General features: G+C 54.7%; 1 protein-coding gene, 1 long non-coding RNA gene and 3 other non-coding genes across 7 annotated transcripts; 2 read left to right on the forward strand and 3 right to left on the reverse strand.

The window, feature by feature from the left end:
* Positions 1-140: 140 nt before the first annotated feature.
* Positions 141-4,848, forward strand: LOC134475935 (uncharacterized). The gene is made up of 3 exons (XR_010047262.1): positions 141-499; positions 2,851-3,024; positions 3,894-4,848. It is a non-coding gene; the product is annotated as an uncharacterized LOC134475935 (long non-coding RNA).
* Positions 514-15,574, reverse strand: Shf (Src homology 2 domain containing F). 3 transcript variants are annotated; one of them, XM_005004552.4, is made up of 7 exons: positions 15,065-15,574; positions 7,993-8,134; positions 5,856-6,062; positions 4,909-5,049; positions 3,477-3,648; positions 3,268-3,387; positions 514-1,020 (listed from the first exon to the last, which is right to left on the reverse strand). In XM_005004552.4, exons 1-7 carry the CDS (start codon positions 15,557-15,559, stop codon positions 834-836), a joined length of 1,464 nt encoding a protein of 487 aa, XP_005004609.3. In that variant the 5' UTR covers positions 15,560-15,574; the 3' UTR covers positions 514-833. The 3 variants fall into 3 exon arrangements, with proteins under 3 accessions (XP_005004609.3, XP_063104136.1, XP_063104138.1); XM_063248066.1 differs by lacking the exon at positions 4,909-5,049; XM_063248068.1 differs by lacking the exons at positions 3,477-3,648; positions 4,909-5,049 and having other exon boundaries at positions 811-1,020.
* Positions 15,575-24,576: 9,002 nt separating this feature from the next.
* On the reverse strand, positions 24,577-24,648 carry Trnah-gug (transfer RNA histidin (anticodon GUG)). Its single transcript has one exon. It is a non-coding gene; the product is annotated as a tRNA-His (tRNA).
* Positions 24,649-25,356: 708 nt separating this feature from the next.
* Trnah-gug (transfer RNA histidin (anticodon GUG)) lies at positions 25,357-25,428 on the reverse strand. Its single transcript has one exon. It is a non-coding gene; the product is annotated as a tRNA-His (tRNA).
* A 520-nt stretch (positions 25,429-25,948) lies between these two features.
* Trnah-gug (transfer RNA histidin (anticodon GUG)) lies at positions 25,949-26,020 on the forward strand. Its single transcript has one exon. It is a non-coding gene; the product is annotated as a tRNA-His (tRNA).

Here is a 26,020-nt window from a genome sequence, read left to right on the forward strand (position 1 = left end):
CGTACTCACGCCAGCAGCCAGTCTCCACTTGGTGAAGGAGCCGCGTAGGGCTAGGCGCCCAAGGGTGCCTTTACCCGTGCAGGGCCTGGAGGGGCAGCTCAGGAGGGCAGAGAGGGTGTGGGGCTCTGGAAAAGGCTGGGAGAGGGGACACAACCTGAGCTAGCCTGGCTACATTGGTCAGATCAGCACATATACTTCCCAGAAGCCCCTGGAGGGGATTCCCACTCTTTGGGGTTGGGACCTGGCTCTCGGGCAGCCCTCCCAGAGCTCCAGCGCAGCAGGGGGGGGGCGTGGGGGGCGGTTTGCCCGCCCACTCGCGGGGGTGGGCGGAGGACCGCGAGAGGTGCAGCGCCAGGGGGCGCTCCCGGCCAGCCCGCGCGCTGCAGCCTCCAGGCCCCGGCTCTTTGTCCCGCGCTGCCTCTTCCAACCGAGGACCTTAATGCCGCGATCGCCTTTCCGCGGCTGCCTGTCTGCGCGCGCTCTCTCGCGCGCAGGGCCGGTAGGACGCAAATGTGCCTGGCAGGATCTATTTATTTATCGCGGTTGGCCCGGAGCGGAGGCGCCCCGGGAGCGCGCGCGCACTTGCCCCCCGCAGACCCAGGGCCCAGGGCGGGCGGCGCCTCCCGAAGACCTCAGGGTCCCCGGGCTCCGGACAAGCCCCCCGTCCAGGGCCCCCGCGCCTCCCTCGTCACAATAAATTAAGGAATCTGCAGCGTCTACACCCCCAGAGCGAGGGGATGCCAGGTGGCGGGATCAAGTTCCGTGGGACCCTCCAGGCCCTCAGCCAGGTGCCCAGACCGGATCCGGGTCTGTCCCGGCATCCTGCCCCGCGTCTACAGAGTCCGGATGGCCACGGGGTACAGCAGCGACATGTGCTCAGCCCCCTTGATGGGTAGCTTGCGGCTGGCATAGTGGTGCACGATTTCCGGCACGCTGCTGAAGGGGGGGCTGTTCTGGCCCAGCACATACTTGTGTTCCTTGGTCCGGGACAGCTTCATGTGCATGAAGCCTTGGCTGCTCCTGCGAGGAACAAAAGACCCGGGTATAGGGTGGCCCAGGGCGCTCACCCAGGCACTTCAGCCCTCAGGGTGCCCCCAGGCTCCAAAGTCAGCAGGGAGCTGGTGCGGGTTGGGCAGGGCAGGGTGGGGGCAAAGGTGGGGGCACTGGTGTAGGCTGGCCTTCAAGTGCATCCCTGCACCTTCTTGGGCCCTGCACCAGCTCTTGCCCCTGCATGCACCCTGGGGGCTGGAGTGACATCCAGAAGCTGAGGCTCCACTGCTCCACCCATCTTCCTACCCACCCTGGGAGTCGCTTCATGCCAGGGCCCGAGGGGTCCTGGGGCTCTCAGCCTGGGGCAAGGACATGGGAGTGAGCCCTGCACGCCCAGGCACAAGTATCCAAACTACCACCCATGTGGTTTGCCAGGTCCCAGCCTGAAACCCACAGGCTGGGTAATGGCTTTTTTGGAGAGGCTCTGAAGCTTGCCAGGGCCAGGACTGAAACTGGAGATAAGGGCAGGACTTGGGGGTCTGTCCTTAGGCTCCCATCTTCAGAGGCCAGGCTGGTAGTTCACTCCCTGGGCACAAGGCCAGCAAGACAGCCCTGGCAGCCTGCAGGGTGTGGGGTAGCTCCAGCCCCAGGAGGCTGGGTGAGGTCAGGGTTTGAGGCTCTGCAGGACTGAGATAAAAGCCTGGGGCTGGCACTGACAGCCTCTGTGGGCAGTGGTGAGGGTCCCCACACCATGTGCCCCTCTCCACAGCCAGGCCACAGCCTTGCCTTCCTGACCTGTTCCCCAGGTGGCACACTGTACTTTCTCCTGCAGGTCAGCGGAGCCAGCCTCCGGGGCATCCCAGACCACCAGAGAGGGTGGCTGGCCCTGCCTCCCCAGCCCAGGTTCTCAGGATCCATTAGGGCCCAGGAAGGCCCTCACCAGACCCTGGGGGGCCGGGTGGGACTGGCAGGCCACAGGGCTAGGGCTGGCCAAGCCTTTGGAGGAAGCTGTTTAATTACTAGTGAAAGCCCTTCCATTAGGGAGAGAAGAAAAACCATAATTGTATTTCAGAGAAGCCATTTATATGCAAACGAGGCCCTGGCAGACAGAGGCAGCCGGTGAGGGCAGATCAGCCTGGGCTGGGGTGTGGCCAGGGCTGGTCAGCTGGCTCCCAGTCTGTACTGGGGAGCCAGATCCCTGCATCTCTCCTATCTCGGCCCAGAAGCCCTCAGGGACACATGGCAGAGCCCTTCAGAGTCAGATGGAGCTGTGTTCAAACCCCACGTTGGAGAATATATATATTTGTTTTCTTTTTTTGGAAACTGTTGTTCCAAAATGTTGTTCTTTCTGGGCTTAAGTAATCCTCCTGCCTCAGTTTCTGTACTAGCAAGGGCTCATGGGTATACAACACCACGGTCTGCAATAGCTTGGGCTTGGGGATTTGATTTAGCCAGTGACCTTACCCCTGAAAGCAAGTCCTAACCCCCTTAATCTATTTTGTGTGTATAAAAAGAAAGCATTCTGATGATGGGCAGTAGTTGGTATGGTGCATATGCTGTTGGAATCCAACACAAATTTTAGCTGTAATTATTTGAAACAATATGCCATGTGAAGTTTTGTAAACAAAAAAATTATTATTTTTTTTGTTTCTTGAGACAGACTCGGTGTGGAGTTTAGGTTGGCCTTGAACTTGCTCTGTAGCCTAAACTGACTTCCAAGTCTATCATCCTCCAGTCTCAGCCTCCAGAGTGTTAGGATTACTGCTGTGTACCAGCTGGTTTATCAAATCCAAGTATAGGACTCAGGTTACCTAACTCAAGTTTGGCGTTTTTTTTTTTCTCTCTCTCTCATATCTTTAGATTTTTTGAGACAGGATCTCACTCTACTCACCATGTAGCCTGGCTCTGAATTTGCAATGATCTTCCTGCCTCAGCCTCCCAAGTGCAGGGATGGGATTACAGGTGTGTGCCACAAGGCCTGGAATTTTTCTTGCATCCTTTATGGAAGTGGAATGAGAACAGCCCTCTCCCTGGGTAAGTGTAGTTTAGAAATTCCTTAACTGTCCTCTTTAAAATCTTGTTTTTGAGACAGGGTCTCACTGTGCTGTTCTGGCTGGCCTTAAACTTATATAGCCTAGGATAACCTCAACTCAAAGCAAACCTCCTGCCTAAGCCTCCTGGGGCCACAGTTAGTGACTACCAGTAGCCTTCTGGACTGTGGCTGAGGCCAGGAGGGCCAGCCCCATGTCCCAGACGCCCCTCCCCAGGCCCACTCACTTGAGGGACAGGGAGAAGTCATTCTTGCTGGTCTCGCTGTTGCGCACCAGGTAGCTGGCCTCCTTGCACAGCCGAAGCAGGTTCTCGGCATCGGTTCGGCTGATGGCCCCGTGGTACCAGCTGTGGGAATAGGGGAGAGGACACGTCTGTGAGGCCTGGCCCGCCCTGCAGGGAGCCCGTGCAGCAGCCCGGTGGATGCAGACACGCACACCTGGTCTTCCAGAGGCAGCGCGGGGTCCGTCCACTCCCCCAGGGGGCTACTGGGCTCGGTGCCCAGGGCCTTGGCTGGCTTGGGGGTTGCTGCAGGGAGCCGGGGAGGTGCTCGCCCCTTCTCCTCCCGGCTGGGCGACAGGCAGCTCTTCTCAGATCCTTCAAACTGGGCTGCGGGGAACGCACGGGTCAGGGACGTTGGGGACCCTGGCCTCCAGTGGCAGCCACAGGGTCCCCTCCCCGACTCGGGACCGGATGTGTGGATCCCGGGATGGGGCTCAGTTTCCCTCACCACCGGCCCTCTGGGGAGGCAGCTACCTGGGAAACTGCTTAGCAGCTTCCTCAGGAGCAGCTGACAGCCCCCTGCCCGCTCCAGGGCATCGGCGCTGATAATATTGTTTCTTTCTCCTCCTCAGAGTTCATTACCTTTCTCCAAATCACCCTGCCAAGCCATTCTGCAGAAATGACTTATCGATTGGAGAACAATTACCCGAGTCCCTGGTGCATCCTGACAGGCTAATCCTGCCCACGCCGCCAGACAGCTGCCTGCCCGCCACCCTTCCCTGAAGCCCGGAGTGGGGTCTGCCCTTCCAGGCTTGGGAGCCCACCGGCTGCCCCAGCAGGTCCCAGGTCAGGACCCGCAGGCACATGATCACTGTCCTCCACTGGCATTCACACAACACCCCCGCTGGCTCTGGGGTGCTAAAGCACCCATAGCCACCAGACACACCCTCAAGGCACCCACTGCAGGCTCAACTGAAGGTGGAGAACTTTCTGGGCCTGTCCTTCTCCCAGTTCTCTGTCTTTTACCATTTTCTTCTTTTGAGAAAGGGTCTCACTATGTAGTTTAGACTGGCCTTGAATCTACTATGTAGCCCAGGCTGGCCTTGAATTCATAGTAATCCTCCTGCCTCAGCCTCCAGAGCCCTGGGATTACAGGCCTGTGCTCTTTTCTATCCTGCTCTTTATTACTTTCAAGCCCTTACTATCCTGCAATCACCAGCTGCAGGGACAGACCCTCTCCATCACACCCGAGGGTTCAGTGCCAGCGCCCCGCCTCCACCCCAGGGGTACATCGCACTGTCTAGCCAAGCTCTGCCCAGGAGCGTGGTTCTGCCTGGTGGGGAGGTGGATGCCTGTAACCCCTCCTCGCTGGGAGGCTGAGGAAAGTTCAAGCCCAGACTGGGCCACCGAGCAAGAGTGGGTCTCAAAGTAAAAACCTTTTACAAAGGGCTGGGGATGTAAAATATGTGGAATTCTGTGGCATGCTGGGCACATCTAGCTCCAGGAGAGGAACATGCATTCTGTCCCCCCCCGGCTCCCAGGCCAGTAGGTTGTGTTTCCTAGCCCCGGCCCACCTCTGGGCTTCTCCAGCCCAAGTCTGCAGGGGCAACAGGACCTGTCACCCTGGACCCACCCCCCGGGACCCACCGCTGCTGTCCTCCGTGCTGAGCTCGGGGAGGGGTGAGGCTGGACCGGAGATGTCCCTGTCCCCGTCGGGCAGGGAGGGGCTGCTGTCCAGCTGTCCCACAGGTGGAGGCCAAGGTAGGTCTTTGATGACCTTTATGTCAACTGGAGCCAGCAGCAGAAGGAGGAGAAAGACAGTGACAGAGACGGAGACACAGAGAGGCAGAGGTTGAGACACAGGACAGCTGAGGCAGGAGGGGCAGGAGCAAGACTGTCACCGGTAGAAGGCATGGGCAGGGCTCACCAGCAGCCAGGTGGCCCCTGCCTCCCTCCCACCTCTCACAGCCCTCAAGGGCCCAGAGGGGTCAGGAAAAGAGGAGAAGCAGGAGGGGAGCCGGTGTGTCTCCCTTGCACCCACCCTGGGGCCCAGGCTGCAGACTGTGCCAAGGGGGACAGGGACAGATGCTGTCTTTAAATTTAACGCCTGTCCAGGGAAGAGGGACACTTCGGGCAGCTGCAGGGCTGCTAACGAGGTTTCCTAATGACGGCCATAGATTTTCCCATTAGGCGATCCAAACAGTATTGATCTCTGGGAGATAAACGGCCCATCCTCGAGTCTGTCCTCTGTCCTCTGAGGCCTGTGCTTTACAGGAAGCCAAGGAGGGAGCTGTTGCTTCCCAGGCTGGCTGCGGGGTGGGCAGGGGCTGGGGTCTGCTGTGAGCCGTGCTCGGCAGTGCCACAGGGACAGCTGATCCTCGCTCAGCTGTCAGGAGACTCCTCACAGCATCCACAGAGTCCCCCTGAGGCCACAAATACGGTGTGCAGAGCCCTCTGCAAGGAGCCACAGCCTGGGATTGAGTGACACACATATGCGTGTTTGTGCACACACACACATGCGTGTACACACACACACCTGTGCACACATGGCTGCTGTACCCTCTGACGTGTTAAACATCGTCGCCCAGGCTCACCCGCAAAGGCTTTGGAAATCCTCTCCTTCTTCCACTCCCAGGGCTGATCATACTCCTCCGGGGGCCTCTCGTCATCCTCTGGCAGGCGAGACTCCCGGGGCCAGGGCGCAGCCTCACCCTCGGGGCTAAGGGCTTCCTCACCCGGCTCATAAGGGGTGTCATACAGAGGCAAGGGCTGGGCGGCTGGCTCCTTGGAGCCCCGGATCTCTGCCAGGAAAAGGACACAGGAGAGGTGTGAGTCCAGCCAAGACCCAAGGGGAGCCCAGCAGCCACACCTCCTGGGGCTGTCACCTTCAAAATTACTCTGGGCTGTAGAAGGTTTGGAAGGAAGGGGAGGGCAGAGGGAAGAAAAGGACACCTTCCACACCAAACACTTGAGGGCTTTTGAAGCACAAGGCTCACAGGAGACAAGCTCTAGAGCAAAGGACAGAAAAAGCATTCCCTGGACCGGGCATGGCAATCCAGTATGATTGAATTCCCAACACTCAGGAGGCTGAGGCAGGATTCCCTGTGAGTTCAAGGCCAGCCTGAACTACACAGTGAGACCCTGTCTCAAAAAGAAAAAAAAAAAAAAAAAAGGGTCCCATGACACATAGCAATTGCTGAGCAGCTCAAGCTGACGCGTTTCAGGGGACTGAGCCACAGCCCTGCACTGGCCCACTGCCTCCTGCCCAGGGCCACGCCCTCCCGTAGGCCCTCCCCCTTTCCTGCAGCTCCTGCCATGCTTTCCCTGTGGCCTCCTGTGCTCCTGGTCACCGTCATTTTCCCCACCCTGGCCCTGACCTTGCCCGATCCCAACACCCAGGGCATCCAGTCTTCTCATGGCCAGAGAGATGCTTCCATGATGTCACGTTCCTTCCAACCTTCTCCCCAGCTGCTGAGTTTTGGGGATCCCCATCCCCCAGGAGAAGCCAAAGGGCACCATGGAGTGGTGGAAGGTGGCCACTGCTCTCCTCCTCCACTCCGGCCCAGCGCACGCTCTCCTTGGACCTGACCCATGTGCTTCTCTAGACTCCACCTGTCCCTTGCTGGCACAGGACGACTTTCACCCCACTTCTCCCTGTCCAGATGATGGCCACACAGGGATGGCGGCACTCCAGGAGCTCTACCCCGGCCCAGCTTTGCTCTGTGCAGATCTTAGAGAACAGATTGGCCCCGGGCCCTCCTCCCTGGGCAGCCAGCAGCCCCAGCCTGAGCGGGCGACTTTAGCTCTGTGGCCAAGAAGCCCGAGGCAGCAGACTGCTGAGCCTTACCTTCCAGTCCATTGACACTTCCAAGCTCCGCTGCCCGTTTCATCTCCTTTTTCAGTTATCTCCAGGCTCAGCGGAGGAAGAAATGGCCCCTTAAATCCCCCAAATTTCCCAACAGCCTAACAGTCTGATTCCTCCCTCTCCTTCCCTTCTGTTTTTGAGGCCCTTGTCTGAACACAGCGTCCCCCACGCAGTCCTGCAAGCCTTGAGCTACAAAGCCCAGCCTGGCCTTCAACTCAGCCTTGAGTGCTGGGATTACAGGCGTGTACCACCAAGCCTGGCTCGAACTTGACGCCCAGTTCTTCCGATCCATTCTGCACACAAAGGACTCAGTAATCCTCTTAAAATGCCATATTTATCCTTTCTTTCTTGTTCAGGAATTGAGGATGATTCCACACCCCTTCTGGAACACATCCAAACACTTCACTGCAGTCTTGGAGGCACCTCCCCGCATGGCTGGCCCCTCTTAGCTGCCCTGGATTGTTGCTGCCCGGCCAGCCTCAGGACACCGGTGCATAATACCCATCGCATCGCTATTTCTACTTGTGTTTCTGACAAAATGTCAATGTTCCAAATTCATAACAGCGCCTCAGAGCTAGTGACTGTCTTTCCAGGAGCATTGGCTCGTGGCCCATGCTACTATCCTGCCCTTCTGATCCTGAATGCTTCTGTCTGACTTTCGGTTGTGAGGTCCTCTTACAAATCAAGCTCCTTCACTAAAGAATGGCCTTGAAAGCAATGGGCACCCTCCCAAGGGCCTGGAAAAGGGCCTCCCCCGTCAATTTCCTTGGGACCCATGCATTAGTTCTGAGACCTGGGGGTCTACGGGAGCCTGCTCTATAGAGCCCAGGTCTTGGGGGACCCCTCCACTGTGGCCCTTCACTCACCAGCCATCATCTTCTGGGCTTCGTAAGGCTCCATATAGCCGTCATTTTCAGGGATCTTCTCCGGGGCCCCTGAGGCACCTGCTGACCCTTCCCCCATCTCCTGGACATCAAACGGGTCTGCATAGTCTTCTAGGATGGCTAGCTGTGGGGCGGGGCATGAGCAGAGCAGGCTTCAGATGTCGGAAGGGCAGCCCACAGCACAAGAGTCCTGGTCAGGCCTGGACCCACCCCAGAGCAGCTGAGAGGTCCCATGGGGGCTGCCTTGGGCTCCCCACCTTTCTTCTTGCTAACTGCATGTCCCTGCGCTGTATCTGATGCTACATGGCCTGCCTGAGGATTTCCCCAAGATAAGCACCTACCCCAAGCGGTTCAAAAGGAATCCCAAGCCCTGGTGACGGAAGGCATGGAAAGGCTTCAGAGAATGGGCAGGGGACAGACAGGTGGCAAGAACGGGGTCCCCAGACATGGAACAAACAGGAAAGGAAGTGGAGAACATACTGTGCTCATAGCTGCCACTGCCCTGCTGTGTGACCTGAGTGACATCCAGGCTTGTAGTACCAATCCCACACGCAGGAAATAAAGGCCCAGGGCAGTCAGGGACCAAAACCCCCAAGATCTTTCGGTTTATGGAAGTGGGGCACCTAGGACTGGAACTTACACTCTGTCACCTCCAGCATCTTGACTGCGCTGGGAAAGACACAAGCCTGGGGCGGCCCCAATCCCCCTGGCTTCCGGCAGATGGGGCCAGGCCAGGGGAATTGGGGCCTCCACCATGCAGGTGCTGCTCTGTTCCCAAGATGGGCTCTGGCCACTCCTTCTGTCCCCACACCTTGTAAGTCGGAGCTTACCACAGCCACTCACCCTGCAGAGGCGCCCAAGGTGCTCAGGGTGGGGCCTGGCTTGGGACAATGGGACCTTTCTCCAAGTTGGGCACAGGCTTTTGGGGCGTGGGGATGACAACAGTGGAGACTGAACTCTGCTCAGGCCAGGTGGCTCTGGAGCCTGTAGCATGGGGAAGGGCGACTCCTGTGTTTCCCCAAATTGGCCTCCCTGCTTGGATGACTGCCACCTCCTATGGCCCTGTCACCAGCACTGTACTCCCCTGGCTGGGAGCTCCTTGTTCTGGGCTCTCCAGCTCCAGCAGGCAGCTGACATGCAGCAGGCACTGAGAAATGCTTCCAGCCATCGACACTGACTGCCCTGGAGCCCTGCATCCCTAGTCCTCCTCTCAGGTGGCCGGGCTCCCCACTCTTCCTCAGTACAGTCCCCCACCACCGCCAAGGGACTTTGGGGTCCACTACTGCAGAGCCTGAGCTTGGTGCAAGCTCCTTAGTGCTCTGAGAAAAAGCCCAGAGTTAAAAAGACTCCCCGTTCCCCTTGGCTTCTCTCTACCTGCCCAGGATTGCGTTGCCAGGAGCTCAACACTGCCCTTGCGGGCATCGCTTTCTGGTAGCAGATGTTTGTTACTGGAGGTCTTCCTGCCAGCCCAGCTTCCCAAGGGCCTGAGCCACGTTCACCCCAAACACCCAGTGCCTGAACCCTCCCTGAGGTCACTGGGGAGGAAGAATGGACACTGGGGAGGCTGTGTTCCCAGAGGTCCCTACTCCCAAACCCCCTTCCCTCTTCAGACCTGGTCAGAGCCACAGGAAGTGTGCCCCGCCCAGGCCTGGAGCTGAGCCTCTCAGGCTGGTGTGAGCCTCTCTGATGCCAGCCCGCAGCACCCGTGGGCAGCCAGGTGGCAGCTCAATGGCTCCTCTGTTCCACTCCTGGCTCCACACCCTGCTCCAGGAAGCCCCAGCCCTGGGCCTGAGCACCACCCACAATGCCCAGGAAGGCCAGTAGCCCAAGCACCTGCCTTGCACCACAGAACCCAAACTGAGGCCCGGGCTGCCTCTCCAGGCCTAGGGCACCTCGAAGCTACCACAGTTTGCTGCTGTTAATGGCCCCATGGCCTCCATAGCTGTGTCCACCAGGGCCTGGAAGAGCGGACACTTCCTGGCTCCTACAAGGCCTCCTTCTCTGACCACACACCATCCTCAGGAGTGATCCCAACTTCCAGATCTCCATTCACCCTGACCCTGAATGACCAGCAGTGGCAACAGGATTAAAGCTTGGGCTGACATCTGGGCACACCCTCAGACCCAGAACTGGACTGCCAGAACACAACTGAGATGCAGAGTTGGCCCTGGCCCCCCCTCCTGCCACCCAGCAGGCTGCCCAGGACCCTGCTCTGCATCTGTTCAACAGTAGTGCCTCCCAGGGCAGCTCTTCTCTCTGACTTGCTTCCTGCACATGTGACCTGTCCCCAACCTTCTGCATGGGGCTCCAGGGGTGCAAATCCACAGCAGGGATAGGGAGGGCGCTGGAGTGCCAAAGGCTGGCTTCACAAGGTGCTCAAACTACAGCTTCTTCAGTCTATGTTGCATGTCTGGAAACCTCTGTCTTCCTCAGCTGGAGAGCGAGGAGGGACTTGAACTCATCTCACAGCGTAGGGAAGAGGACACAGATCTGTACCCGTTCTCAGCCTGGGGGCTGGCGTGGGGTTCATGGTCAGTACCAGGCGACTCTGACGACCCCTTCTGTGTGAGCCTTGTGGCAGGGACACAGCTTGTCAGAGTGGGACACAGGGCTCCTGACTGCCAGGAATTTAGGAAATGCCACCTCTTCGCACCTGTCCTGTGGCTTACACTTTACTTTAGTGGCTGGGGGTGTAGCTCAGTGACAGGGGACTTGTCTAGAATCACTAGGCCATGAACTTTCTAGCCTGCATGAAGAGGTCGCTCTAATTTTTGCCTATTTCAGTATTTCCAAGTGTCTAATCTAACTATGAAAGTCTTCTGTCACTGAATACCTAGTTTACCCGATCTGCCGGGGGAAGAATACACTGCTTACCTTTCCCCACTCAAACTTCTGGTGTGCACTGCTTTTGATTCTGGGGACGCCCTCACCCGGTTCATCTGCCTGGAAAGCTCCTTTGACATGAAACACATTGCTTATTTTTCTTTCTCTAATTACAAGAACAACACCATGCTTACCAAGATGTCACGCATCACAGGCGTACGGGTAATGCTGCTGCCCCTTCTGAGACCCTTGGGTACACTTGTGGCCGCCTTGGGATGGAGGGAGGGGTCATTAGCGATCCCCGGCACTCAGGAGATGGGAGACAGTGGGCTCTGCACAGAACAAGCCCCTGGCTCTTCTCTCAGTCTGCCTCTTCTTGCTCCTCAGCAAACACTTCCCAGGCACCCGTTCAGGGCACAGGGCTGGGAACCTCCACTGCGCTACCTACTAGCTGGGAAACTGTGTGAGAATGTTCAACAGTTCCATGCCTCGGTTTCTCTATACAGAACTCCACAAGAGTACGACAGTCTTCTTTATAGGGTAGCTGCAAGGATCAACCAGTCTAAGACCTCAAAGTACCAGGCCAAGACAGGTGCTCAGTAAATATCAACCACTATGTCATTCAAAATGAAAAGAAGCCAGGGGTGGTGGTGCAAACCTATAGTCCCAGTACTCAGGAGGCTGAGGCAGGAGGATTGCTATGAGTTCCAGGCCAGACTGTGCAGCATGTACCCGTCAAGCCTCCATCCCAGCGAGGGCTTACCCAGCTCAACCAGGCTCTCCTGTCCATGGTTCTCAGGGTCCCAGCTGTCACTAGCTCACACAGGCAGTGTCAGGACAGAGCTGGGGCCGAGTCACTCACTAATCAAGCTGACAAGTGCAGCAGACATCTCTCCAACACAGTGAGGACCACTGTGCCAGGCAAAGTGGGTGGGTTACCCATATGATCCCCTGGGTACCCACAGGCCTCAGCTGCCCTCGAAGCACCAACAGTAGCACTCGGTCAGGTCAGGCCAGAGGCAAAGAGGTCCTCAACCTGGATTCCTCCCATCTCCTACCTCTCTTTCCCTCCATTCCTCCTCCCTCTTCTTCCATCAGAGGTATGCTACTTAAGTGATCACACCCCCAGTTCACCAGGGCCACAGGAAGGCAAATGAAAGCTATCATGCCAGGCATGGTGGTGCACACCTGTAATCCCAGCACACGGGAGGATGAGGCAGGAGGACCGCCATAAGTTCAAGGCCAGGATAGGCTACATAGTGAGCTCAATGCCAGCCTAAACTACATCGCAAGACCCTGTCTCAAAAAAAAAAACAAACCAAACCAACAAAGATACTCACAAGAGGCAAGGACCAGACCTTCAAAGAATAAGGTCCCTTTCCATTCCCAGGGCAATGCAATGACACATTATACGGGAGAACACTAGTTAGGGACCTCAAGGTGGGACTGTTGTGCTTGGCTGTGGACACTGACTGTCTCCCCCACACCCCTCTCCTGCTCTCAACACTACCTGAAGGTTGCAAACTCTACAAGATCCCCAGTGGCCATGCACGATTGATTCCAGAGGCTGTGCACCCCCGGTCACCTCCACCCCCAAGCAAAGAGCTTTCAATATAGGGCTGTCTTGCAGTCTGTGTCACTTGCTCCCTCCACCATCCGTGCATTTGGCATGATGGAGGCAAGGGACCCATTGTGCAGATGGTCATAGGCAGCTCACCCATCCCCGCCCCTAATTAGAACAGGTCCTCCTGTTGAAGGTCACTGAAAGTGGGCGGAGCATTCCCCACTCTTTCCCCTCTGCCAGGCATGGCCGGAGTGGCAGGACAGGGGCTCAGTGCCAGCCAGGGCTTTTCCTGCAGCCAGATGGTGAGGGCCTGCCTGTCCGTTGCATGGCACTGCTCCTGCTGCGCCCACACCTGCCCTGCCTGGCTATGCAGATGGCCACCCTGGGGCCTTGCCAACCACAGTGGGCACAGTCAGAGCCCTGTGTGGTGCACAGTGGAGGGTTCCAAGCCCTGGGGCCTCTCGGGATCCTGTTCAGGTCACTCTCTGTTCCTAGGTGCCCTGGGCTCCTTCTGCATTGGTCCCGTGGGCACCGACAGACGCCCCTCCATCCACTGATCAGCTCTCACAAGGTTCAGTGCCAGTGTCTGGGAAGGGAAGGCAGTGCAAGGCACATGGCGGTCCCCAGTCCCCATGGGAGGAGACCCCAGAGTCATAATCGAGGGGCCATGCAGAAGCCAGAGGAAAGAGGACACACAGTGCCGAACATCCGCCCTACAGGAACAGGGGACACCTGAGGCCCAGGGGGGCCCAGACATGTGGGTGAGCACATGTCACCGGCACCTGGCCTCAGCTATGCCTAGGGAGGCCCGCCATCCCCCAGGCTCCATGCCCAGGGGTGGGGAATGTCCTTTCTACATGGCAGGAAGCCCTAGGTCAGGGACCAGAGTGAGTGTCCTGCCTGTGGCCAGCCTCGGGTGACATCCGCATCCTCATCACACCCACTGGAGAAACCACATTGATGGTGTGGCTCCTTGGAGAGCCTGCTGGATTTCATTCCTGCCACTGTGATGGACAAAGACCTCTCTTGTCTGCTCCCCAGATCGGAGCAGCCCCAGTCCCAGGCTGACTCAAGCAGAGCCCTGGCTGTCTCGGGTCTGTCCACCTGGCTGTGGGGGTATAGCCCCCTTGTGGTCTCTGGGAAAAGATGCACAGGGAACTGCAGCGAGGAAGCCCCTGGCAGTGGACAACTCTTGATGCAAGTGTTGTGTCAGATACCCAGATAGCAGGACACAAGCATGAGCCCATCGGAAAAGCCCACAGCTGGCGAACAGCCTGTTGGGTCGCTCAAGCAGAGGCACAGAGGATGAGGGTGGAGGACAGCACAGGCCCATTGCCCACAGGCAATGGTCAGAGAGGTGGCAGGAACAAGGCTTATACCAACACCACCACTGTCACACGTGGCAGGGGACATGAGCAAGGAAGAGGTCCTACAGCCTGGGGACCGGCCCTTGAGTCTTGTTCTGCAGCAGGGGAGGGCCAGGATGGGCAGCCGAGCCTCTGGCCTCAGAGTAGGAAGGGACAGAAAGAGACACACTCAAAAGAAACAGCACCACATTCCTGAGGCTTCAGTTCTGACCCTGCCACCTCTTGGAGCCAGGATTTGGATTCACACAGCAACTCTGCTCTAAAGAAGGTGCTGAAGGCATGCTCTCTCCTCTCCAGAGGGAGCTCAGCTCACAGGGGTGAGGGAAGGACAGGGCCGGGCACAGTGTCATCTTCCTGGGACTTACAGACATAGATCCTGGGGGTGGTGCTCAGTTGTCACTATGCCAGGGAGAGGCAGGCGATGTCCCCGAGAAGTGGTCAACTGCTCTCCCTCCACCCCAGTGCCTGCAGGCCATGAAAGGTTCTGGGCACAAGGAGGCCAAGGGGAGAGGAGGAATATGTCTGTGGCTTAACCTCAGCGGGGCAACAGGTCCTGGACAACTGTCCTCCTATCTGGAGGAACATGGAAAGGCATGGGCTTGGACCTCAGTGGCCAACATCTTGACAAGAGCCACGCAGAGCCCAACCTGGCCTCCTGGGACCTAACACCCAACAGGTAAGGCAAAGGCCCACTCCCAGACTGTGTCCACAGGGAGAAACCCTGGCCCTCACCTCCTTTCAGGAGCTCCAGCACCTTCAGGATGCTTAGGCTCCAGGAGGAGAGAGGAAGAGGAGCAGCAACGGCGGGAAGGGAAAGCTTTGCTAGGTTCTGCCCTTCAAGATGGGTCAGAGATCAAAGGGCTGCAAGTGGCAAAGCACAAAAAGGCCAGAAACCAGCAAGTGTGTGTGTGTGTGTGTGTGTGTGTGGCCAGAAACCAGCAAGGGTGTGTGTGTGTGTGTGTGTGTGAGAGAGAGAGAGAGTGTTCCTTCGTTCCCGTTAGAATAAAGGCTGTAAGACGAGGCTGGGGGTGGTATGAGGGGGGTTTTACAAGGGGAGCAGAGCCCAGGAGGGAAAAGGCTGAAAGAGGGGGGCACCGGGGACTCTCTCGGATCAACCGGTGGACAATCTGAACAATGGTGGCTTTAGACGCCGAGCCTCAGGGTCGGGCTTCGCTGGCGTCCGCTGTAAACCCGTGACAGCGCGAGGCCCAGCTCTGGCCAGGCCACCTTTGTCCCTCCTGCAATCTCCAGACCTGCGACCACCTACCCTGGCGGTTACCCCCACCCAGAGCGCACTCACCCGGTCGCTGCTGGCCGGGACTCCTGAGATCCGCTCCTCCGGAGGGGGCGCCGGTGGCCCCGGGGTCTCGACCCTGATCAGGCGGTGCGGGGGTGAGCCGTGGCGCGGAGGCGGCGCGGGGCCAGGGGCGGCGGGGGCAGCGAGGACGGCGGAGCCCGACGGGCCTCCGGAGTAGGGGTCCTCGAAGTCGCGCTCCCGCTGCAGCCGGTAGGCGGCCAGGATGTCCGGGGGCGGCGCGGGAGGAGCGGCTGGGCAGGGCGCAGGGGGCCGGTAGTCGGGCTCCGGGGGCGCCGGCTTGCCGCCCCCGCCGCCTCCCGCCCCACGGAAGCCCAGGTGCTCCCGGAGCCACTTGGCCACGCCGCCGCTGCCTCCCCCTCCCGGACCGGCGCCCGCCCCTCCCGCACCGCGGCGGGACCCCCCCGGGCCGCCCCCGGCCCCCCCCTGCGCGCGCGGCGCGGGGCCGGAGCCCGCGGGAGGAGCTCCGCTCAGTAGCATGAGGCCGCGGAACTGCGCACCGGCGGCGCGGCGGCGGCGGGGGCGGGGTCGCACGGAGGGGGCGGGGTGTCGGGAACAAGGGAGGGGTGGGCCGCGCGTCAGGAACAAGGGAGGGGCGGGCCAAATGGCGCGGGCGGGGCGTCAGGAACAGGGGAGAGGCGGGGCCTAGAAGTAGGCGGGGCTTCGGGAACAAGGGCGGGGCGGGGCGCGGGTGCTGCTCTGGGCGGACTGCGAGTGCCCCACGTGCCGCCTCGCGTGCCCCGCGAGTGGCGCACCGCCCAGATCGGTTCTCGCCCCGGCTCCCAGCAACCGGTGCGAGAAGCGGACGAGGGACCATCTGCCCCACCCCCCGCCTCAGGCGCCATGCGTCCCTCCTCCCCCTTCCCGAGGGCCTTCTCCCGGAAAAGGCAGCCTGGATGGACGGTTTAGGGTAGGTGTGGGGGCGACCGAGGCACCCCGAGCTCCGCCAGTCTGTAACTGTCCACTCCCCAATCCAGCTCGCACCCTGCACCCCACTCTGCTTTCCACTCCAAGCAAACACTTCTAGAGTGCTGTCAACTCCCCAGGGCACCCACGTCTCCCGTGTTGTTTGCACGCACAAGCACCCCTCGCTCTCGGCTCACACACACACACAGCCCTGTGGCTGCGTGCATACCCGCAGGAATCCCCCCCCAGAGTTTCACTGTCAATCAGATTCCTGACAGAATGGAAACCGACAAGTCAATAAATCAAGTCTGGAGAGTATTCCAGCGTTGTCCGTCAAAAACCGGTCAAGCGCTAGGCGGTTCTGTCTCCTCACCAGAAGCGCTAGGCAGAAGCTGAGGCCCTTCTTGACTCCCCTGGGAAGGTGTCTCTTGTTTGTCATTGCAGGCAGGCGAGAGCCAAGCGAGGCCACGGAAGGAGGGCTCTCCAAGCTGGGGAGAAGGAAGCCAGGCACCGGTGCACCTGCAAACTGCGAATCCCCAGCCTTCCCAGGGCCTTGAGGCTCAAGACATTGGTTAAATTTCCGTTCCGTTCTAGTGGGTGCTGAATACCTCAGACTTTGCCTCCTGAACTTCACACAGATTCCTGTGTGAACAGGATTCTCCTGAGGGTCTTGTTAAGCGGCATGTTTTGATTTTTGTTTTTGAGACAAGGTTTTCATAAGCACTTCAGAACTCACTGTTAGCTCAGGCTAGCTATCCTGCCTCAGCCTCCCCAGTGCTGGGATGACAGGTGTGGGCCACTGCATTTGGCTGAAATGTAGGTCCTGATTCTGTATGTATGGCTGGGAGTGCAGCCTCAGATCTGATGGCACGGAGGAGTTGGACAGGAGACGACTGTAGAAAATCTTCAAGGAATGCAGTAGAGAAAACGTGTGTGCACGTTACCCGAAGGTGGACAGTATTAGTGAGCAGCCTAACGGCGGGCACGCCTAACCCACGCTGTGAGAACGGGCTAGTTAGCCCCTTGGCCAGGGTCTCCAGCCTCCGCCAAGGGATGGACTCAATGGCTGTGGGCAGCAGCCCATGTTTGGGCGAGGCCCTCCCACGCTCCTCCTCTCCTGGAAGGGAAGGCCCATGGGTTAAGGGAGAAGATGGTAGGAAGTGGCTTTAAAAACTGCAGTGTTTATTTTATTATTATTATTATTTTGTACCGGGGATCAAACTCAGAACCATGTACTTGCAAGGCAGGCGCTTTGCACAGTGTTTATGATGGGAGGTGTAGGTAGTATCCAGGCTTCTGAGTGCTCCAAGGAGCGCAATGGAGCCCGGAGATCCACGCATGCAGGGTGAGGTTAGCCCTGACACGCAGGGGCGTGAAGAGTTCCTGCGGGGTGCACACAGGCTGAGGAAGCCGCGCGAGGTGAGAGTAGTTACCTTGCTTAGGAAAGGCGTCGCGGTATTAAAAAATGGCTGGGTCTGGAGCACCCCATGCACTGGCGCTTGTTGCAATGGAGACATCAGTGTGACTCCTCACTCCCAGGAGGGAGTTCCTGGAAACAAGCAGTGTCAGTGTGTCGTGGGCCACGCAAGTGGAGGGGCACCCAGGATATGGGGTGCACCTTCTGGGAGGGCTCCTGCGAGACCCAGGGACTGGCAGGTGCAGCACATCATTGGGCTTCCACTGAGAGACAGGTCCTCCCGGCACCGCACCCACCAGGTACAGGGATCGGTTTAACAAACGTAAAGTGAACAAAGACGGTTTCTCTTACAAGTTTTTAATATCGTGATTGTTGGGCGTACAGAATGTTACATACTTTTTTCTTAACATTGGTTACTAATTTTTCCCATCTTTGCTATATGGCCTTTATTGTTTTCTTCTTTAAACCTCCAGAAAAAGCTGGGTGTGGTGGCATACGCCTATAATCCCAGCATTTGGGAGGCTGAGGCAGGGGGTCTGCTATGAATTGGAGGCCAATTTGGGCTGCAACGTGAGACTGTCTCAAACAAAGCAAAATAAAACACAACAAAATGCACACATAAAACAAAGAAAACTAAAAAATAAAATAAACCAGGAAAATTTGAATAAACTTGTATACCCTAGATTCATCATTTCTAAACATTTTGCCATATTTGCTGCCCCCTTGGCAGACCTCTCTCCTAAGAATAAAGAATTCTGTAGGCCTACAAGACCATTATTACAGTTAAGAAATTAACACTTGTTTAACAGTATTGTCTACTAGTCTATATTAAATTTTTCATTTCCTCCTGAAATGTTTTCTGTTTCTTTCTCAGTTGAGATTCAATCAAGGACCAGGTGTGGTGGCACATGCCTATAATCTGATCACTCGGGAGGCTGAGGCAGGAGGGTTGCTGCAAATTTGAGGCCAGCCTGGGCTCTGTAGTCAGTCTGACAGCCTGAACTACATACAGAGATCTTCTCTCAAAAAACACACAAAAAGAAACAAAAAGATTCAATCAATGCTCCCTACTATATTTGTTGAAGTTTCCTTAGTCTATTTGAATCTTAAAACAATCTTCCCTTTTTTTCTTTCTCTTCTTTTTTCCTTTCTTTTCTTTTCTTTTTTTTTCTTTTTTTCTTTTTTTTTTTTTTGGTTTTTGAGACAGGGTCTCATTATATAGCCCAGGCTGTCCTTGAACTCATAGGAATCCTCCTGACTCAGCCTCCCAAGCACTGGAATTACTGGCACCTGGTCCACTTGCTTTTTTTTGACTGGCTCATTTTTAACGTCATTTATCGTATTGAAGCATCCAGGTCCATTGCCACTCAGAATGTCCCACATTCTGAGTCTTCCCATAGTTTCTTTTTGACTAGATTTAAGTGAGACAGTTCCAGAAAGACCACTGCAGAGGTGATACTGTGGATTCCCCAGTCTGTCACTGGCAGGCATGCAATGTCTATTGTCCCCTTATTGGTGACATTAGACTTGATCACCAGGGTATTAAGAGTACTCTGGCGCAATAGAGAAGCAAAAGTACAAAATGAACAGGTTTATTGAGTTGAGGATGTGGAAAGGAGCACACGACCCATGGCGCTGGGCTGCCTCCTTCAACCAGACACAGAGGCAGAGGGTTCTATGACCTCTGACTGAAGTGGCACATGGAGCGGATATTGATAATGTGTGAGGAACCAACTGGAATTCTCTGTGCATGCAAACAGGATGGGGAGCTGCAGTTAGGGTTGAAGAAGAAGCAGGAAGTGGTAGGTGGTCCCGCTTTGGCCTTCTGCCACGTTAGACCACCACCATAACTGTACAGTAATTTATACAGGGGCAAAACTCTTTCACAGGGTAAGGGAATGTCCAGTGGATCTCTCCACTTTAATCAAAAGGAGATGTGGTGACACATGCCTGTACCCCAGCTATCTAGGAGGCTGAGGCAGGAGGATATCAAGCCCCAGGCCAGGCTGGGTTATCCTCAAACGCAGACAACAAGGTCTAGAAGTGAGGTGTTTGCTTGTGGTTTCAGCTTGCATTGCTGTTCTGTGTTCTGTGAAGCAGCAGCTTGCTCTGTCTTCTCCCTTTCCCTGGGTACCATGGACTGAGTAATTCATTATTTTGGAGAAATTATGTACTTATTTATGGTGCAGTACTAAGGATGGAATCCAGGCATCACACAGAGCTATAACCTCAACCTTTTATTTTTTTATTGTAAAACAGGGTCCTGCTAAATTTCCTAGGCTGGCCTGATACCCGAGATCTTTTTGCCTCAGCCTCCTGGGTTGTTGGGAGCAGCAAAGAACACCACTGTGCCCGGCTTGGAGAGACTAATTTTAATTCAACATAGTAGAATCCATTGTCACCATTATACCACTATTTTTTATACTCCAATTGTCTCTAACTTGGTCAGTGATTGTTGTTTCTTTTGTTAGAGTCAGTGTCATCGATCTTGAAAGCACCTACTTGCTCTCCATTACTCAATGTTCTGGATTCACCTTGCAAGCCTGGAGACAGATTATTTTAAGGAAATCTTACAGTTGGAAATGGCATTTAAAACTGACTTTATGTTCTTTAAATGGCTATTTAATATCTTGTCAAATGAACATACCTTGGTTCAGTCCCACATTCTCTTAATGTGTTGAGCATTTAGCCTATTTCCAGATCCCTTTTTTCTATCTTTTTTTTTGAAGGTAGTTAAATACAACAGAACAAAGCCAACTGAGACAGTGTAGTGAAATTAGTACAGAACTTCACAGCAGGTTACCAGGATAACAGTAACAGATACCACAGTATATGTCTTTATCTTCACAATAGTTGTTCTTTCAATCACATATAGCAAAATAAAATGAAATACAGAACTTATCAAAACAGAATATTGAATAGAGCAGTACCATTAATCAGAATAAAGCAAAACAGTAGTAAAAATATTTGCCATCAAAGAGCTGGTAGAGCGAAATCCCCTTTATTTGCTCTCTTGCATATGGTCAACCTCCTAAGAGATGCTCAGATCTCTGGCTCCCATTTGCTAATGGGGTGGGGGTGGGGGAATGGGATGTTTGACTCTCAGCCTGTGCACCAGTAGGCTCACTACTGCTTACCAGGGAGGCGAGCTGATTGCTTGGTTTCCCAGTACCCTAAGTTCCAACATGGTGCGGATCTCAGGAGACGCTGGTGGTTCTCTCCCTGGAGGGGCTGCAGCCTGCCCCACCACAGCCACTTACCAGGGAGGCGAGCTGGTTGCTTCTTTCTAAATAACTTTTTCATGAGCATCTTTATGCTGGTAATTGTCTTAGTTTGGGGTGGTTTCCTCTGGCAAGAAGCCTCTTGGGGCAAACTTGACTCCTGACACACACTGCCCAGTGGCAGTCATGGCGGGATTTAAAGGTCACAAATGACCCAGCAGTGCCAAAGTCATTCATGCTGTCTCATTTCTTTTCCTCCTTGACATCTTTCTAACACCAGAGTCTGACTTCCCCCTTTCTTGAGCTCATCTACTGAGAGTGTGACACTCTCAGCCTTCTCCCCTCAGGTAGTCTCTGTTTCCTCCTCTGGCTCCAAGGCCCTGTCCTGTGTCACTTTCCCTCCTGGATGCTCCTGTTTCTGGTCTTTGGAGGCCCAGTGCTGCCCGGACTTCTGGTCCTTGTGTTTTTGTCTCCAGTCTTGCCTTGGCGCAGCTCCTGGACAGGGCAGCTGCTCCCCACTACCCATACTTACAAGGTTGGGACTCTGTTCCTTGGGAATCTAGATGCTGGCATGGAGCTTCACTGGGTCAAGTTTTCTTTTCCCACATAGTTTTGGTCAACTGGGTGTTTAATTAGTTGACATTGGGAGATCGCATAGAAACTTCTTCATATTTCTGCCTTATCCTGAAACATCAGGCCATCTAGTGCCGTGGGCTCAAATTCCAGTCAGGGACAAAGAGCAGAAGCTCTGGTCGGTGAAACATTAAAACATTACCCCAGAACATGGCCCGGGCAAGGACATAAAGGGAAAGAAATAAGGAAGGAAAGAAGGAAGGAGACGGTGGAGGAAGGGAAGACCTAGTGGGCTATACGTTACTAGAAAAATGGGAGAGCATATTTCTTTTAGTGAAATCACAGACTATTTACATTTAATGTGAAAATAACATGATTGTTTATGGAAAGAATGCAACATACAATGGTGAAGCAAACCTGGCTGTTTCATAGCCTTGAACTATTTCGGGCAAGGCTGTGTGCGTGATTACTGTGTGAGTCCCTGTGCAAGCCTCAGCCAATCCACCTTTGGCGCACTGGAACTGTCTAACGCCAAGGGTCAGTGGTTGTGACCTGAGCCGGGTCTCGACATTCAGAGAAGGGGAAGAAGGGAGTGGAGGTCCCAAAATGGATGGCCAAATCAGTTTCCTCTTCCACACTCTGCGTTCAGGCTGCATCTCTGCCTTTCCAACCGGAAATCAAAAGAGTTCTTTTCCCAGTAGAGCCCAGGTTCCCACTGAAAGGTGTGTAATGGACTTAGGGAAAAGTGATAGGTCAAAACAGGGCATAAAAATTTATGCCCTCGGAGATGTGAAGACTTATTGTGCCTTCCGTTTAGACATTTATCCTGGAACTCAGCCATCAGCCCCTTACAGTACTAAATCCAGTGAGAAGGTGAACAGACCGGACAATTGGTTACCAGTCTCCAGCTGATGTTACATTCGCTAACAGGGCACAAGTTGACCAGTGCAAGAACCTTAAGCAGGAACAAAGCAGAAGTTTCAAATGAAATGTTGCAGTTTCTCAACAGAGAATTATGTCCTACAGTCTGAATTTCAGAAGCACCTAACATTGGCCTTGCACATGGCAAAGACAAGTAAACTGGTTGTTGCAGTCAGGGGTTGCAAAGAAAAGTTACATATAGGACACATAATTTGTAATATTTTATGGTGGTCATCCAGAGTCAAGCACGGGAAGTGCAGGAAATCTGTCCACACACCAAAGATCTAGAGAATCCAGCCAAAGACCTAGATTCCAAGCAATGTCCTGCATGAGTTTCGCTGAAGACCTAGAGACTATGACAGTGCCTCCCATGAGTCTAACTGGAGTCCGTGACAAGGACTCGTGCAAATCTGTCTCATGGATCTGCATTGGAAAGGCCCCATGGTCATCAGTGGAAGCTAGGAAGTCTGTGCCAGTGGGGTGAAGGAGCTGTACCAGTAGGTTGAGGGTTCTGCACTCGAGCCAAGAAGCAATGCTTAAAGTAAGGACACCAGGGTGCCCCTGAAATGTACCACAGCCATTCTCAGTGACAATGAAGTTCCGAGCTTTTCCAACAATGACAGTTGAGTCCATATCAGAAAGCCAGCGTGACAAGCTTCTCCTGGAGATTGAACAGTACGTATCTTCCCCTCCAGAGCCAGGAAGCAATGCTCAAAGTAAGGACCAGAGCTCCCCCAAAGTGAACTGCAGCCACTCTCAGTGACAACAAGGTCCCAAGCTCCTCTGATCATAACAGCTGAGTTCTATCAGGGAAGCCAGCATGGCAAGCTCCTCCAGGAGAACCAACAGCTCCAAACAACACCACCACTTAGGAGAATCCATAATGCAATGCTGCTCTTCTTCTCCAGGTCTCCTTTTATGCTGGCAACTTTCCTTAGGCAGGCCAGCACCACAGTGATGTGGTTCAGCTGGTGTTAAGTTGACCACCAGTTTTAAATCCACACACTGGTACTGTGGTGTCAGTATTGCACCATGGTGGAAATATTGATAGGGAAACTTGGACACAATGGAAACCTAAAATGAAAGCTTCCAACAAAACCAAATGTGGAGTAGGTGTTGGTGATGAATTAGGCAACAGCTATGATGTCATCTGAAACACAAAGCGCGGGACAATGGGTGTGTTTTAGTCAACTCTAAACATGTGTGGCATAGTTCGACAATATACAAAGAAAATAACAAGCACAAAATATCACAATTTTCTCACAGGACTGGGACCAGAACTCAGAAGAGATCACTGACAGCAGAGGAAAAACAAAACGTTTCTGTCCAGGGAACTATGCCAAAAAATTGTGAAGCACCCTGGTGAGCTGACAGGTGAGAAGGCAGGCGCAGCATCACAAAGACTATGACAGTAGGAAGACAAAAAAGATATCAGCTGTGCCATACAAAAAAGTACAGAGGAGCCAGGTGTAGTGGCACACACCTGTAATTCCAACACTCAGGAGGCTGAGGCAGGAGGATCGCCAGCCTCAACTACATAGTGAGTTCAAGGGCAGTCTGAATTACATAGTGAGACCCTGTCTCAAAAAATAAGTACACGAAAACAAAACCTACGTGCTATCAGTGTAATTCTTGTGTATGGTACATGCAGTTGTCATGTGTGAAGCCTGCCTTGGGTGTAACAGTTGAAGCAAAGTTTATTTTTGTAGTGCAGTACTAGAGGTACTTTCATTGTGGATCACACGAACTTATTTCTGATGTTATCTTTTAGGTTTGGAAAGGAAGTATACAGCTGATACGAAAATGTTGGTGTCTTTTCTCAATGCATAATACATATTAAGAATTTAATAATTGATTCCATTGAGATTTTATATTCTGGTTAACCACAAACTATACCTCCTGACAAAACAGCAAGACCAGCAAGATGTCAAGTATGTCCTACAAAAAGGCCAGGAAAGCAAAACACATGTGGTGTCAGTGTAAGCAAAGCCTTTGTATGGAGCGTGTTGTCATATGTACGGACTGCTTTAGATGTGATAAGTGTATATATATATATTTCTTTCTTTTTTTTTTTTTTTTTTGTAGAGTGCTACTGGTATTTTCCTTGTAGTTCATATGGGAATTTCTGAGTTCTTTTTTAGACTTTGTACACCAAAAAAGCAGTCAATGTTTAAAATTTGGGTGCTTTTTTATAAACACTCAAGAAACATAAAAAAATTAAAAACATTATTTCTGTCATTTTTTTCTGTTAAGTACTCATTGTTTAATATCACAAAACTCATAAAATCATAGTCAACAATTCGCCAATAGAAATATTGTAAGGAATAAACGCAGGTCGTGCATATACCTTGACGACAAAATTAGTGTTAGGCACCAAAACAAAACCTGATCGTGGAGCTGCTTTGTCCAGGACACGAGAAAAAAAGGTCAGCCCCCTTGCCGTGCCATTGTTCCCACAATGCCGTGACTCGGATTCGAACCGAGGTTGCTGCGGCCACAACGCAGAGTACTAACCACTATACGATCACGGCGAGCTACCGGGGACCTGTAGGAGCTGCTCTCTGATTGTTCTCTTCAACAGTCGCAGGCTCCTCCCGTCCTTACGTCACCCGAAGGGCGGGATTCCCGCCCGCCAAGGACAGCGCAATTGCCGCGTCCTCCGGTGCTAGTTCTGGGCTTTGCGACCGCCAGCGGGGCCAGAGTCGGGCTGATGACAAGAGGGGCGCGCCTTGGAGACCACCTTTTGGACACTGCGGCTTTCTTAGGGGTCCCCCTCCGTCCCTTGGCGATCTCCCCGCGAGCCTTTGGGACCTGCGACGCGCACTTCTCCAGGGTCGTGGGGGCCTTGCAGAGGGGACCTGGAGGGAGCCCTTTCGAAATGGGGGCCACCACCGTGCCCTGCGGGACTGCAAAACCTTGCTCCTTAACCAGCGCTGGCTGCGAAGCGCGGCCCCATCCTGCTTTCAGGTGCTGCTTAAGGTGGCCTCCTCGGTGGCGCGTTCCTACCGGGGCCCTGGGGACACCCCATTTGCTTTGGAGAAAATGCGCGCCTTCGGCCCGGCCTCCTGTGCTGCGCCCCCGGCAGGGCACCGGAAGCTGGCTCCTTCAGTTCGAGCTGGAGTTAACGTCCACGCCAACCGAATCCACTCTGGGCCGTTTTTCCGAATGTTACACATTCAGGATAAAAATGAAGGGGAGTGACAAAACGCAGTCCCCTTGCCGTGCCATTGTCCTCACAATGCCGTGACTCGGATTCGAACCGAGGTTGCTGCGGCCACAACGCAGAGTACTAACCACTATACGATCACGGCGAGCTACTAGGGACCGAGAACTGCCTCTCAGCAGCTCTGCTCTTCTCTGTTACAAGCCCCGCCTCCTCGCACGTCACCGTCACGTCATTAGTCCCGCCTGCTTCAACCTGGTTGGCGCTGCCCTGCTGGCTCCCGGGATGCTCCTCTGTGGGGGCGTGTGGGCTGGGTCAAGACCCCTCCTTGCAGAATCAAAGCAACCATTTAAGTCACTAAAGGGCTCAGCATGACGGCCAGCATGCCGCTGCGTGACCGGGACCCGAGCTGTCAGTACAGTCTGAAGTTCAAGGAATCCTTCAGGGCGCAAAGCTTTTCCAAGCCTCGCGCTAGCGCGCTGGATCCCGCACGCACCTGGGGTTGGGGGACCGATCGCTCTTCCCTTCTTCGGCTTGGCCGTGAGGGCTCAGGACCGAGTAGGGTACGGATCCTATTTAATAGCCCAATAAAAAAGCCAGCACAGAAGCGAAACCGATCGAGAAGAGTCACCCTTGGGCGCGCCGTGTTCGTGGCGTCCCGGTAGCTCGCCGTGATCGTATAGTGGTTAGTACTCTGCGTTGTGGCCGCAGCAACCTCGGTTCGAATCCGAGTCACGGCA

This window comes from Cavia porcellus, unplaced genomic scaffold, assembly GCF_034190915.1.
Source record: "Cavia porcellus strain 051 isolate PalLab524CR breed Dunkin Hartley unplaced genomic scaffold, mCavPor4.1 scaffold_1, whole genome shotgun sequence".
NCBI lineage: Eukaryota > Metazoa > Chordata > Mammalia > Rodentia > Caviidae > Cavia > Cavia porcellus.